This window comes from Lycium ferocissimum, chromosome 12 (genome assembly GCF_029784015.1).
Source record: "Lycium ferocissimum isolate CSIRO_LF1 chromosome 12, AGI_CSIRO_Lferr_CH_V1, whole genome shotgun sequence".
Classification (NCBI taxonomy): domain Eukaryota; kingdom Viridiplantae; phylum Streptophyta; class Magnoliopsida; order Solanales; family Solanaceae; genus Lycium; species Lycium ferocissimum.
The window spans coordinates 36,041,657-36,057,458 of record NC_081353.1 but is presented as its reverse complement, the minus strand read 5'-3'; the positions used below and the strand labels follow the sequence as shown (position 1 = coordinate 36,057,458).

The 15,802-nt window shown below is 33.7% G+C and overlaps 1 protein-coding gene across 3 annotated transcripts; it reads left to right on the top strand.

Moving 5' to 3' along the window:
* Positions 1–1,800: 1,800 nt before the first annotated feature.
* On the top strand, positions 1,801–13,087 carry LOC132040855 (calmodulin-binding transcription activator 6). Of its 3 annotated transcripts, XM_059431539.1 has the most exons (13): positions 1,801–2,046; positions 4,297–4,422; positions 4,607–4,722; positions 6,113–6,201; positions 6,364–6,409; positions 7,299–7,461; positions 7,793–7,912; positions 8,019–8,098; positions 9,374–9,715; positions 10,226–10,923; positions 11,202–11,745; positions 12,143–12,445; positions 12,554–13,087. In XM_059431539.1, the coding sequence occupies exons 1-13, from the start codon at positions 1,983–1,985 to the stop codon at positions 12,596–12,598; spliced, it is 2,736 nt and encodes a 911-aa protein (XP_059287522.1). In that variant the 5' UTR covers positions 1,801–1,982; the 3' UTR covers positions 12,599–13,087. The 3 variants fall into 3 exon arrangements, with proteins under 3 accessions (XP_059287522.1, XP_059287523.1, XP_059287525.1); XM_059431542.1 differs by having other exon boundaries at positions 2,024–2,046; positions 4,297–4,722; positions 6,108–6,201; XM_059431540.1 differs by lacking the exons at positions 4,297–4,422; positions 4,607–4,722 and having other exon boundaries at positions 1,803–2,046.
* The last annotated feature ends 2,715 nt before the right edge of the window (positions 13,088–15,802 follow it).

Sequence of the window (15,802 nt, the reverse complement as noted above, 5' to 3'; positions counted from 1 at the left end):
GTATTCGGTACGATATTCGATATTTATAAAGAAAATACCGAAATACCATATAGAAATATAAGTTACACGTACAATTCATATATATTACTTATATACTAACAAATACTCCATATAAATCAATATTAGTATAAAACTAATTGATTACACATTGAAATTTTGATTAATCTATCTTGTTTGAAATGCTTTTTTTTTTTTTTTTTTTGTGTAATTAATTTACGAAGAAGATTGCTCGTATTTTTTCAAAAATATTTTTACACGTTTAAGGTGTTAGTGCGATATAATTGAGACGTTTCTTGAATAGCCGGATACATAATTTTCTATTATATGAGTATATATTAGTCTAAATCAAACAAACTATGGTTACCGATTTACCATAACACAAAATACCAAAATTGAACTTAAAAATATCAAATCATACCAAATTAATTTGGTGGTAATGGTATAGTATTTTTATATATCAAAAATCTAAATTATCATACCGAAGTTTCAAATAACGTACCATACCATACCACGCCCACCCTAATTGATATGCACATTAATGAAGATCTTCACCTCAACGTATAACTAGGTCATACTTATCTCAATTGAACGTTGAATATTCGTTCATAAAGTTTTGTAATGCTTACACTTTTGCTCCTAAATTCAAACTTTGAATGATTCAGCATATTGAGTTTTGTCCATCTTCATATGGTGCTAATTTTAAAATAGGTTTTAAATTATATATGGAGATAAATAAATATTCATTTTTGTGAAACTCAAAGGACTAAAATTCCTGAAAAATATATTTAAGGGATTATTTTAAACTTACTCCAAACACAATGGATCATCAACATCTACGTCAGCAGGCTACATATATTACGTTCTATGTCTATTTTTGAAAATATTTATGTCACATAGTCCATACTTTGTGTATAAACACACAATTTAACTCATATTTGTGTATAAACGTCTTTTATACAATTTACACAAGGTTTGATATATTATGGATATTGTTTTTTCCCCAGGCATAATGTTGTGTAGTATTATATATTGATTACGTGTTGTAAATATTTTCAGAAGCTGACCCGGCCCGACCCATCAACTACATGAAAAAGCTCCAAAATGCAAACTTATGCTCATTTCGATTGGCTTAGCAATTTGACAGTCAAAAAAATGCCACTAATGTACACATTAATCTTCATCTTCACCTCAATGTATAATTAGCTTATATGTAATTTCCATAGGACGTTGAATCTTTGTTCACAAAGTTCCGTAACGCTTACAATTTGCACTTAATTAAATTCATAGTTTGAATGATACTGCAAATTACAACTGATACTGCAAATTACAACAACAACATACCCAGTGAAATCCCACAGTATGAAATCTAGGGAGAGTAAAATGTACGCAGACCTTACCCCCATTTCGAAAGATAGAGAGGTTGTTTCCGAAAGACCCTCAGCTCAAGAGAAAACATGACGAGAAAAGGTCAGATAAGAGAAATGATACTGCAAATTGAATAATTAAAAACCTCATTATGTACTACGAATTCAAAAATCTCATCGTATTTTGCTTTGAATATATATATAAATGCTCTCAAAATGACATTTTTCATCTTGCATACCAAACGCGAAAAAAAAAAAAAAGAATAGTACAATTACTTATTTTTTGAAAAAATATTTTCTTAAAAAACATTTTCCGTCGCACCAAACCAAACACGCCCTACGTGTGATTTAAAATCCATGTCAGCTATCAGCAGACACGTGAGTTAGAATTCTAATTGACCCGACCCGACCCGACAACTTCATCCAATGAAAAAGTTGCAAAATGCAATCAAACAAATGCTCATTTCGATTGGTTTAATTAGCAATTTGACCGACAAAAAAATGACATTAAATCATTAATGAAGATCTTCACCTTCAACTCAAATGTATAATTAGGGTTATATGTATCTGAAAATTGAATAATTAAATTGCTGTGATTTTTTTTGAGATTGTTTCGTAATGGAAAGTAACGTACAAGGACCACTTGTTGGTTGTGAAATTCATGGATTTCGTACTATGCAAGGTACTATTATCTAAATCTAATTTTTAATAATTGCAAATATAAATTGTCTACTGCAAATTTATTAGGTTTATTTGGAAAAAAAAAATGCTTACTTTGAATGTTGCTACTGTTAATAATTAGTATGTGTTAATTTTAAACTAGTTGCAAGGTACTATTATCTAATCTAATTTTGAAAAATGAAATTTATAAATTGTGTACAAATTTATTAGGTTTATTATCTAATCTAATTTTGAAAAATGAAATTTATAAATTGTGTACTGCAAATTTATTAGGTTTATTTGAAAAAAAATGCTTACTTTGAATGTTGCTACTGTTAATAATTAGTATGTGTTAATTTTAAACTAGTTGCAAGGTACTATTATCTAATCTAATTTTGAAAAATGAAATTTATAAATTGTGTACTGCAAATTTATTAGGTTTATTTGAAAAAAAAAACTTTGAAATGTTTTTAATTACAATGTGTCAATGCTACTTTGAATGTTGCTAATCAGTATGTGTTAATAATTGAAAAATGAAATTTATAAATTGTGTGCAAATTTATTAATTTTAAACTACTGTTAATAATTATTATGTGTTAATGCTAAACTAGTTGCAAGGTGCTATTATCTAATCTAATTTTGAAAAATGAAATTTATAAATTGTGTGCTGCAAATCTAATTGGTTTATTTGGAAAAAAAAAGCTTACTTTGAATGTTGCTACTGTTAATATATACTATGTGTCAATTCTAAACTAGTTGCAAGGTACCATCTTGTATCTGTATACAGAAAATGTATCACCATCATGTTCCTGTTTATTGCAATCTAATCATTTCGAAAAGATGCTTACTTTAGTTGGCGTTCGGATATAAGAATTGCGAAATTTTTAGAAATAAGTAGTAGTATTTGTTTTCAAGTTGAAACTGGTATTTGGAAATTGGAGTTATGTTTGGACATGAATACAAATTGGAGGTGTTTTTAATTTTTTTGTGAGTGATTTGGAGTGAAATTTGTGAAAACAGCTTTTTGGAGTTTTCGAATTCGAAATTCAACTTCAAGTTGAATTCCGGAAAATTTTAACAATTCTATGTCCAAACAGTTTTCCGGAATAATATTGCAGGAAAAAAGTGAAAACCATCCATGGCCAAACGGAAATGTCGCTACTATAACAATTATGACATCTCAATCTCAAACTAGTTGGATGGCTTATTTATCCTTTATATCTGTTCCACTGTATTAGGCTCGTTTCGTTCAAACTAGTTGGATGTCTTATAAATCCTCTGTATCCTTTCCACTCTATTAGGCCATTTCAATAATTTATGGCTTCTGCACTATACAATGTACTATCTTTGTATGCAGACAATGAATTGACTTGATATATTTTGTCTTTCATAAGAAAAAACAGTTGGGAAACAGCCTGTCTACCTCACAAAGGTAGGGGTAATATCTGCGCAGGGGCGTATTTACTGGGCAAAATATAGTGTACTTGAATCCATGATCTCTCCGCAAAAATAGATATTTTATGTATATGTTTCTTATTATTGATATAATATTATCTGCTGGCACCCATGCTCTGAAAAGACTAAATGGCGCACTTGGTTAAATACTAAAGTATTTACCTAGAGGAATAGGGATCAATTCCTAACGAATACATTTTTTTCTTCTTCTTGTTTTAATGGTGCACCTATGTCCGAGAAATCCTAGATCCGCCTCTGGGTTTGTGTACATCCTACCCTCCCCAGACCCCACTTGTGGGATCACACTGGGTTTATTGTTCTTTTGTTGTATAAGAAAAAAACAGTCTAAGGTGAACTTACTTGGAGCAGCATAGTCATTGAGGATTCAGATAGCAGACTCCAACTTGCTTCAGATTGAGAAGTAGTTGTTGTTATGATTAAAAGTACCAATTTTACTTGGTCTGGTTTGGATATTTAGAAGATTATAAAAACCGAACTGTGAACATCCATACTCCTTGTATGCAGAGAATGTATTGTATTCATATTTGGTATCGACATTGTTATCTTAATTATCTGAAAAAATGTACACATACTTGGTTTCTTGTGTACTGCAAATCTAATATTTTGAAAATGCTTTCTTTAATGTTGTTACAACAGTAACAACTACTATGCCTCGATTCAAAACTAGTTGAAGTTGGTTGTATGAGTCCTCTATATCAATTCAACTCCATCTTGGTCTATCTTACAAATTTTCTTTGACTTAATATTTTGAATCTATTTAGCTGACTACAGTTGATATTCTATGGTTCTTGCATAGATCTGGATATTCCCAACATAATGGAGGAATCAAAGATGAGGTGGCTCCGACCAAATGAAATTCATGCAATGCTTTGCAATCACAAGTATTTCAACATCAATGTCAAGCCTGTAAACCTGCCTAAAAGTAACCCTATTCTAAGCATGAGAGCTTCTTATGGTTTTGATCTTGCAATGATTTGATTGTTTTCTGGAAATCCATATAGTATTAGAGGAATTCGAACATGAACTCCTCATGGAAAAGAAAAACGTTTTTAGGACATGGAAGGTACCATGGCTTTCATCTAATATTCTCTGATTCCAATGCATAGGTGGCACAATTGTGTTGTTTGATCGTAAGATGCTCAGGAATTTCCGGAGAGATGGACATAACTGGAAGAAGAAAAAGGATGGGAAAACTGTAAAAGAAGCTCATGAACACTTAAAAGTGAGGTCTAACTGCCTTTAATATGGTGTTCTTGCCATGATTGTTTGTTTACCTAGCTTTGTGTTTTTCTAATGGATAAATGCTTCTTATGTTGCATTTCTGCTATAAATTTCTAGGTTGCCTTTTGATTACAATAACTAATTTGAAAATATTTGCCCAAAGTAAAGGTTGTAGCCTATAACATGTTTTGGCATTAGTATTTATTAGCAGAAGATTAAGGAGGCAAATGATCATTCAAATCCTGTTGTCGTCAAAATTTGGCATTGCATTGAAGATGATGATTAGTACATATGATAGGAGGAAGTTACTAAGTGGCGGTAATGAAATTATAATGGGTGGGCTCAAACTTAGGCAATGAATAGGAAAAAGGAAAATATGAACCTTTGAATTGCATTTTCCCTGTAGCAGAGCTCCAATTTGAGGATGAGAATTATGTGGCTGTCACACATATATTAATTATGTGGCTGTCACACATATATTGGAGAGCCTGAGAAAATCTTCAGTGAATGTCAGCAAAAACTTTATAGGTGGTCTGTCAACTGTTTATCTTCTTCAGTGCATGATTCAATGTGGTTAGACAAGATACACCGATATAGGATGAATGCTTTTTTCTTAATGGAATATATGGAAACTATGTATCGATCTGCCATATATCTAGGCTAAAGAAAAGTTCCTAGAAGTTCTATTTGCTTTATCATTTAGTCATTTCAAAAGCGAGCCATTCCTTGTTTTTATCTGTAAACAATGCTAGATAGTCTTATTTCGAACACCTACTCTGCCTACCAAGGCTAGACAGATGGAAAAAAATCAAGTAGTTTTTTTTTTTTTTTTTTTTTTTGGGTCTTCACCGGGTTCTCTGATTAGATAGTCTTATTTCAAACTTCCCCTGTATCTCCTGCTAAATCACTTCCGATTTATATTTGACTCAGTGTGATAAGCTTAGGTATGTAACTGGCAAGCTTCCTGAACTGCACCGCAATACTTATGCCAGATGTTGTACATTTGGTGCTTCATTTCCTGGGTTTTTCATCTGTACTTTCTTACAAGCTTATTACAGAATCTTTGATGACTGATCTTTCCAAGATTGGTTGTTCTTGTTTTTCTCTTATTATTATTAGTACTTCTTTTTCTGTTATTGCTGCTGCTGTGATTCTACTTTGATGCATAAAAGTTGTAAATCTTTTGTGGATCCTCAGGAAATAAGTTTCTCCGCTGGAAAAAGGAGGTGGAATTTTGCTGTTTAAATTTTCTACTCGCTGCCTTGTTTTTTTCTCCTCTTTTTTTATAAACAGGATGTGCTCTTTTCTAAATGATATCTGAAGTTATCTTGATTGAGGTGAAGTTTGCAATCCTTCCAGAAAGATGATTTTTAATTTGTTTCTTAGTGCAGGTTGGTAATGAAGAACGAATCCATGTATACTATGCACATGGACAAGATAACCCAACCTTTGTTCGGAGATGCTACTGGTTGCTTGACAAGTATGAATAATTATAGCACATAGGTCCTAAAACAACCTCGTCGAAATTGATTTCCATTTTCTTGTTATTCTTTGGTTAAAACTTAGTGTCTCGCTATAGCAGTTACATAAAATAGATGTATCCATGGAGTATGATTTCTGTCAATTTCTCTGATTTTATCAGGACTCTCGAACACATAGTCCTTGTCCATTATCGTGAAACTCAAGAGGTTTGTCTCCTATTCTTTTCTCCTCCCTTTTTTTTTTTTTTTTTTTTTGGGTCTGAGAAAAACATAATAATTGTGAATGTTATGTTTGTTTTCATGCAGAGGAAATTTGTATTTGCTTTTTTCTTGTCATTTCTCTATGATATTCATCAAGAACAGAGTAGCAATTGTTCATCCTCTGATTTTAAGAGCTGGAAGAAATTCCTCTCTGCAAATTAATATTACATCACTGTCTAACAAGTCAAAGGGAGGTCAGTGTGCGTCCAAAAACCTGATAATTGCTATAATGGTGGTTCATGGGATTTTTAAGTCAAGGACGGGTGCTCCATTACATGATAACTGAGGTGTTCTATGTTGAATGGAGGTTGCATCAAATTAGAATGATATAAGAAGATAACAGGTTTCATGTGTAAGAAGAACTTTAGATTTCATAACTAGAAAATTGTCCATCTTTCTACATGAAATGAGGCTTATAGCCGTTTTTTCCAAGTGTATGCAGCTAATGCTGCAATGATGTGTTCTTCCTGGAATTTGTTTGATTTTCAAATCAGTTTGACTTAATTACAAGGTATAAAACTTTTCGAGATATGTGAAACATTGAGAAAATGTAACTGTGACACATTTTTTGTTATGCTGCCTAGAGGTTACTGGTTTATGTAGTCACTGTGGTGGCGCCTGCTAACATGATCCTCGTCAGCCAAAGGCAGGAGCTTTTCTAAATTTGATCAGGTGTAATCAGGAGACTTATTTTTCAAGTGCTCCAAGGGCACTTCCAAAGCAGATGAACATGCTGATATTAAATTACTTTAAAACATATCCATACATGCCAAGGTTCTCATTTCTAGTTATTATGTGGATTGCAAACAGTATGTTAATTCAGTTATTGGCTCAGGGTTCCTCCAACAACACAGTTGCACACAGTTCTCCAGCTGCCCCAGTTAATTCTGGTTCGTCATTGTCCGATCCAGCTGATCTGTCCTCTTCTTGGGTTTTATCAGGAGGACCTGATTTGACAGTTGATCGCCAATACTCCACTAGCCAACATGCACATTTAGGTACTGTAAAATTTACTTTGTAGAAATGATATCTCTTTGCGGTTTATATTACTGGAAGTGTTGATAGGCTGAACTAAATATTCTATTGATGTTAGGTAAAATCGGTGATTAATCTTCAGTCAAAGCCATAGCTGTAAAAAAAGCACCGAGCAGTTTCTCTTGATGAAAATGGAGTTATGTCTTTTTTATAGGATGTTTCACATACATGCAAAAATATTATTCTGTTTATGCTACTAGAGCTTGGCCTAATTGTAATCTTGGATATGTTCTAAACCTTTTTTTCTCATTCAAAAGTGGCTAATTAAAGTCCTTGTCTTCTACTGATTGACAGAGCCTAACAGGGATACGACCGTCCAAAATCATGAACAGAGACTACTCGAGATTAACACACTAGAATGGGATGAGCTGTTGGCACCTGGTGATCCTAACAAGATAATTGCTAATCAACAAGGTATATGCTTGATGCTATTATTATCACTGCTTGTACCTTATAGACATTATTTATTATTTACATTCATCAAAATAGTAATTTATTAGTATTTACCTAAATTATGCAGCTGGAGGTACAACTGCTTATATGCAGCACACACCGTATGAGCAACACAATCTATGTGAATTAAGTGGTTACAGCCTCAATGTGAGTAGATATATGCACAGCTTGCTTCACTGGTGTAATTCTCCTACAACTCACATTTTTTTCTCATCATTTTCATCTTCTCTATGTTGCTGCTATGATTGATTTTTATCTTCACATATCTTAAGCTATCAATGACAATACAAGTGGCATTCTTTGATTTGGATAATTTTGTAGTTCTAGACTGGTTGTTGTAAAATTATCTTAGGGAGGAACCTTTCCCCTTGAGCCATTTTAAGGAAATATGGTTCATCAGAGAGCAAGCTCCACAAAAGATATACTACTTAATTTCCTTAAATAAATACTCCTCATCTGAGTCCTGAGATTAACTAGCTTAGAACACGTATACCTTAAAATCAAAAGTAGAGAGTTATGCAGAACTACTTGTATGTATGTTGTATGATCAAATAAATTGACAAATTGATTTTGATACTTGAATTGAAATTCTTAGTAGGCGTTTGACCATGAAAATCAAATATTTTTCACTTTATTTGGAATTTTGAAGTTGGAGTTGTGTTTGGTTATAGTTTTTGCAAAGAATATTTGTTTGTTTGAATGTATTGAAAGTGAAAAAAGTGAAAACAAGTTTTTAGGTGTTTTTCAAATTCCAAGTTGTATTTAGAATTTTCATGGCCAAACGCTGATTTCCAAATAACGTGAAATAATTTTCCGGAAAAAAGTGAAAAATTCTCATGGCCAAACGGGTCCTTAGTGTCCTGCTTTGCACCAACATGCATGAGCAATACTTCTTACCTTTATTATCAAAACCAATAGAAATCCAGTTTTGTTGAAGTCTAAAATCAACTTTATACTTTAAGAAACTAGAGTAATTCTCTTGGTGCAGGAGTGTGGTGACTTGGAATGAGATACACCTAAAGAGTAGTAAAACGCTGTCTTCCTCTACTTCCTGTACTTAGCTACTCACATGTACTGTATTATGTTTACTCCCTTGAACACAACCTTTTTTTTTTTAAAAATACCCTTTTCAGGTTATGGTGTTCATAATTTCAATTTTGCACACACTTATATAGGATTATCTTCCACTGATTCTTTGTCTTATTTATATTCATGCATTCACATACCATGTGTATATGTGTACTTGTCTATCCTATGTACCTGTTACGGATCTAACCTTTAACTTCTGCTTTAAATCCATCCTTAGCAATTGTCAAGTACCTGCCATCCAGTTTTATCTTTCTTTCGTTTGGACTGAATACTACTCGGTAATATTATTTTTTTCCCTTTCTGTTAGTTGATTACTAATATTGGTTCTTGTAGGGTGTCTCCTCTTCTCTTGAGAGAATGTCTACAGTTAACAATTCAAATGAGATCACAGTCCAGACAGTGGATGGTCAAATGACTTCAAGTTTTCAGAAGAATGAGTCTGGAGTAATGACAGTAAGCACAGGCGATTCCTTTGATAGTGTGAACAAGGATGGACTTCAAACTCAGGATAGCTTTGGAAGGTGGATGAACTACCTTATCGCTGATTCTCCAGAATCCACAGATGATCCAACTCCTGAATCTTTAGTGTCTACAGGTCAATCATATGCAAGGGAGCAGATATTCAACATAACAGAAATCTCGCCTGCGTGGGCTCTTTCAACTGAAGAAACAAAGGTCCTTTCTTCACACACATGCTATCTTGCTACTACTGTTCTCTTTGCAAGAAGAAAATGCTGTCTCTCATGGATATTGGCTTTAATAAATTAAACTCAGATAAAACATGAGTAGTAATATCAGAAAAAAGGAAGCTTAATTACTCTTTGCGTGCTTGTGTTACCTGTTTCATTCTTAAAGAACCACAAAATGTGTTCAATGTCATTTTGCCTTAATAGAAAATAAGTGATTTTTTAAACCTGACCTGTCATAACATAACATTTTAGGTTGAGAATTAAGATTAGTTAGCTTATCAGGGAAAAAAAGGAGAAAAAGGTTAGGATGCTGTGGTCACGACTTGTTTTGTGAATGTGATGTGTTCAGTTATCAAAGAGAGATTTTTCACCTCTTTAAACTTTAAGATATTAGTCATATAGTATTCGTAGTTCTTTGGCATGGTCAAGAAGGTCAAGATGAACATGTCTTTTGAGCTACGATCTAACAGTTATACCTTTGTCTCTATGATTACAGATTGTTGTCATTGGGCATTTTCACGGAGGACAGTCACATCTGGAAAGTTCTAGCTTGCATTGTGTATGTGGAGATTCTTGTTTTCCTGCAGAAGTTCTCCAACCTGGGGTATATCGTTGTGTTGTTTCTCCTCAAACCCCTGGACTGGTAAACATGTATTTAAGTTTCGACGGCAATAAACCTATTAGTCAAGTCATGAGCTTTGAGTTTCGAGCTCCCTCAGTACATGTTTGGCCAGATTCTCCGGAGAATAAATTTAGTTGGGATGAATTTAGAATTCAAATGAGGCTTGCTCATCTGCTGTTCTCTACATCTAAGAGTCTTAATATTTTATCCAGTAAAATACATCAAGATTTGCTGAAAGATGCAAAAACATTTGCTGGAAAATGTTCTCACATTATTGATGATTGGGCCTGTCTGATCAAATCAATTGAAGACAAGAAACTCTCTGTGCCATGTGCAAAAGACTACTTGTTTGAGCTCTCTTTGCGAACCAGATTACAGGAATGGCTGTTGGAAAGAATTGTGGATGGATGTGAAATCGCGGAACATGACGAGCAAGGTCAAGGAGTTATCCATTTGTGTGCTATCCTAGGTTACACTTGGGCTGTATATCCATATTCCTGGTCTGGTTTGTCATTGGATTATCGAGACAAATATGGATGGACAGCTCTCCATTGGGCTGCATATCATGGAAGGTATCCTTAGTTACAGTTCTGAAATGTTGCAAGTATCTATTGTTTGATTCTTTCTTTTCTATTCATAATTCTTTGCTAATTTAAACTCCTTAAAATAGTTGTTACTCCTTTGGTTGTGTTGAAGTTGAACTGCTGTCCACCAACCTGTCTGGCCCATTTTCACCTCATTTCTCCCCTCCAATGATAAAGAAAGTATAACTAACGTGGGACATATATTTTCGGCTGTTTTGATCTTTTCTAGTATAAGGTTGTTTATATTTGAGCATTTGGACTGACAGGGAAAAAATGGTTGCGACTCTTTTATCTGCTGGAGCAAAACCAAATTTAGTCACAGATTCTACTTCAGAAAACCTTGGTGGATGTACTGCTTCTGATGTTGCATCTAAAAATGGTCATGAGGGTTTGGGAGCTTATCTTGCTGAGAAGGCTTTAGTTGCACAATTTAAGGATATGACCTTAGCTGGAAATATCAGTGGTTCACTCCAGACGACTACTGAATCCATAAACCCCAGGAACTTCACAGATGAAGAGCTAAATCTGAAAGATAGTTTATCAGCTTATCGTACTGCTGCAGATGCAGCTGCACGTATCCAGGCTGCATTCAGGGAGCGGTCACTGAAAGCGCGGACAAAAGCAGTTGAGTCTTCAAATCCAGAGATGGAAGCACGTAATATAATTGCGGCTATGAAGATTCAGCATGCTTTCCGCAACTATGAGATGCAGAAACAGTTGGCAGCTGCTGCACGAATCCAGTATAGGTTCCGAACTTGGAAGATGAGGAAAGAGTTTCTTCACATGCGCCGTCAGGCCATCAAAATTCAAGTAAGGCACCCTTTATTCTGTTACTTTCCTATCAAACTAGCAGAATAACATGAGCCATCTCATGCATCAAAGGGAAATGAAGTTTAAACTGATTTTGAATAATCAGTTTAAGTTATTAGTGTGTTTCAACTTTCTTTCAATTTCATGCTTATTATTTGCCCACTGAACTGAGTCGGGCCATCGCGTTCTGCAATTGGAAGCAAGGACTATAACCTTTCTTTCCTGAAAAATAATGGAATACTAGCTGATAACCTGAAAAGATCCTCCTTCTTGTGAATATGATTTTTGATGCTCCTGGATTTCAAGCTTGCTGGAAAAACAACTCTTGTTATTATGTATTGTACTACTGTAGAAGACAACAGCCTTAATTAGTGCAACCTGCCTCCGATTTATGCAGGCTGTGTTCCGTGGTTTCCAAGTCCGAAGGCAGTACCGGAAGATAATTTGGTCTGTCGGTGTGCTTGAAAAGGCACTATTTAGGTGGCGTTTGAAGAGGAAAGGCTTTCGTGGGCTTAAACTCCAGTCTAGTCAAGTAGTTAATAATAAGCCAGATGATGTGGAGGAGGATTTCTTCCAAGCCAGTAGGAAACAAGCTGAAGAGCGTATTGAAAGATCTGTTGTGCGAGTTCAGTCCATGTTTCGTTCAAAGCAAGCACAAGAACAATATAGGAGGATGAAGTTAGAACATAATAAAGCAACGGTAATTGTTATTACAATTATTTTCGAGATAGATCAGGGTACAAAATTGTAAGGTAGTATTTTGATTACAAAACTCCTATACATTTACCGAATTTATTTTTCTTGACAGCTGGAATACGAAGGGACTCTTGATCCTGATACTAAGATGGAGTAAGAGGACAAAGTACAAGCATTTCATATTTTTGGCTGCTATGGCACTGCTGATGTAAAACAGGATTTGGTGCCGACTTATACTGCAAGCCAGTGTGTACATCAGCAGATCTTGTAAATTTATAGATGCAGGTAGTCTTCTTGCATTGACCCTCCAAATAATTTTCCGGTAACGTGAGGGTTGGACGATAATGAAACCACAGTTGGGTCTTCACCGGTAGAAGCTGTTTCTCAAGAAGCAAACAGGCCCTTCTACGAAAATATTGACTAGATACACACATTTTGATGACAACCCGATTCGGGCATGGTAAGTTTCCTTGATAGCAAGTTGTTATGGAGAGTGGTTCACTGTTTGATCACCCGAGTATCTTTGAGAGAAGCTAACTGGTATATGAAAATCAGAAGAAATTAGATCCGCCAAGACATGAAATGAAACTAAGCTGTATCTTTTTGTCAAATTTAGTGAGTTTATTTTGACCATCTCTTGCAAAACGGACAAAAGGTATTCTCTTGATTGTGAAATGTTCTTTTCCTTGATCCTTTACAAAAATGACTATGAAAATTGCCAAGAGATTATCTTTTTCTACTTTTACTTTCTACTATGTATAGAGCCCAAGAACTTATGGTCCAAATCATTGCCAAGAGATACCAACGATCTTTGTCTTAACAATCTTTTGCATCACTTTTAAACTATCCTTGGTCAATTTAGGATTTTCTTCTTTCCATATGTAGTCAGAGCCCAAGCAAGATATATATATATATATATATATATATATATATATATATATATATATATATATATATTAATATTATATATAAGAGGGAATGTGAGGACTTTTGTAGTCCTCACAATAATTTCCCAAATTTTTAAAAACTTTTTCATTAATTACTTTTATGTCCGGTCCAGCTATCGAGCCTGGAATCAATAATTTTCAAATTTTTTTAAAACTTTTTCATGGACCTAATCTTATTTATTTATGTCAATTTTTTTGTTTTTGTTTTTAAAGTCACTTTTCAAAAGCTATCGAACCTCCTACCTCATTTTTCACGTTCTTTGATTTTCCGATTGGTGATATCCGCATTTGAACAATCTTTCCGGCATCACTAGCGCTTATTCGGGGAGCGCTTCCTCCAAAGATTTTTTTTCCATATCCATTTCCTATCCTAATTGGTCAATTTAGGATTTTATGTATTCTTTCTATTATTTAGATTATTTATTTAGAACACTTTTAAAATTAGGATACATAAGTTATAATGCTCGTTCCAAATTTGATTTGAATTAAATAATTTCATCAAAATGGATATATATATATATATATATATATATATATAAAAGACATAACACCATAAAATCGTTTATATAGCCATATATATATATATATATATAAGACATCCATAAATCATATAGCCACAAATTCACTAAGGGGCACAAGAACACCTCAATTTGTCGAACAATGGTACAAGCAAACTTTTTAGACATCTACAATAAAGAAAACTACTAATTTTGCTTTTTCCAAAAACAATTATTTTCCTGAACATGTCCATATATGCATTTACATTTCTTAAACATTTGCACGATTCAGGATTTCGATTGGCTCCAGTTGAACAAAACATATTCTTTGTCAACTTTTTCATAACACTATGTTATGTTGATTGATAACAATAAGCTCAAAATGGAAAAAAACAAACCGCAATTTCCCACTTTTTTTACCCAAAAAAATAATAATGACTCGATGATTGGATGAGAAGGGGGATGCTGCCAAGATGAGAAGGTACAAGTAGGGTTCCACCATTTGAGTTCGGTTGATTAAATAGGTTGATCCTGTGCCATTTTTAGATTCCTATTAAGGGAAAAAGTAAAACTTGTCTATTCCTACTGAATGGAAAGAGATGAAAATCACGGCCCCTCGACTAGACCTATTGATTGAGGAGCTCATGAATGGAGCAAAACAAACATGATTAAAGAATGGTAAATATTTACCATCACTGGATGTTTACACCAAATTAATGTAATTTTACCATGGTTATGTGATTTAATGAAGTAAATATATACATTAATCAATCATGATTAAGAGATAGTTGTAAATTTAAACACGTCATACACCCATTGATTAGGTGTAAACACTCGGCATGAATATATATAAGTAAATTCTGATTCTACTAGAGAAAGAAAGCAAACTCTTGCTCGTTATCGAAGCTATCAACGAAGCAACCTCTACCTCTACCCCATGCTATGTGAATTTGATATGCTAAATTATAACTTACTCCAGGTAATACAGTAACATAACATTGTTTTTGTACAATTCTTGTATAGTTGAATGGAAAAACAGGGACAAATACGAGTTCTACAGACTGTGTCATCCCAATTTAATGGTCAAAATATCGCAAGTTAAAATGTAATACTTCCATCACAATTCAAGATCCTAGTGGCTTTCTGGCTACTATTCAGTTGAACATTTAAAGATTAAAGATCGCAACAAGTAGCCACTTTTCGTATTTAAAACATATCCTGTTATCAAAGTTTACTCAGTTTTGAAAAACTTTATACCGGTTCTTTTTCATACTCGTAACTATCAAAACCGTAGGTCTAAAGTTTGAACTATCTTTAAACCGTTAGGCTTTGGTAGTTCAAAATTCATAAGGCAAGAAGTTTGATTATGAGGTGATTCTAGAGACTTCAATTATTCCTTAAAATAACGGTCCTAAAAAATGATAAGGAACGACACCAGGAGGCCATTTGTAAACCCAACCCCTAAATTTCCTAACTAAAATTTACTTGGCATAGCTTACATTATTACCTATTTATGAAAATCACATATGAACTTTTACAATAATTATATTTAGTAAGCTAAAATATAATATATTTACTTCCTATAGCTATCACTTTTTTACCACTCATCTGATAACTTCCCACACCCCTAAATGTAAGCCAAAAAAAATGTCCCTCTCTCCTATCCCCCTAAATACACACCATTTTGCCCAATATCCCTTAATTTCCTCCAATTTTAAATCAAATATACAATAGTTCATCTTCCTTGTTTATCTCTAATTAACTACTCATTAATTTCACTCATAATTCAAATCTAATTCCCAAAAAAGGGTAAGATTCTATCCTTCTTTACCCACCATGTATTTAACCTATATATTTATGTTGTATTTTCACCATATTTAGATCGTTTGTATTTTTTAGTCCCTCTAAGAAAACTTA

Excerpts from the sequence above, each read along its gene's own strand:
- LOC132040855 (XM_059431539.1), top strand. The coding sequence starts at position 1,983 with ATGGAAAGTAACGTACAAGGACCACTTGTTGGTTGTGAAATTCATGGA. Across the intron at positions 6,202-6,363 it reads TGCTACTGGTTGCTTGACAA|GACTCTCGAACACATAGTCC; the intron begins GTATGAATAATT and ends TGATTTTATCAG. Across the intron at positions 7,462-7,792 it reads TAGCCAACATGCACATTTAG|AGCCTAACAGGGATACGACC; the intron begins GTACTGTAAAAT and ends ACTGATTGACAG.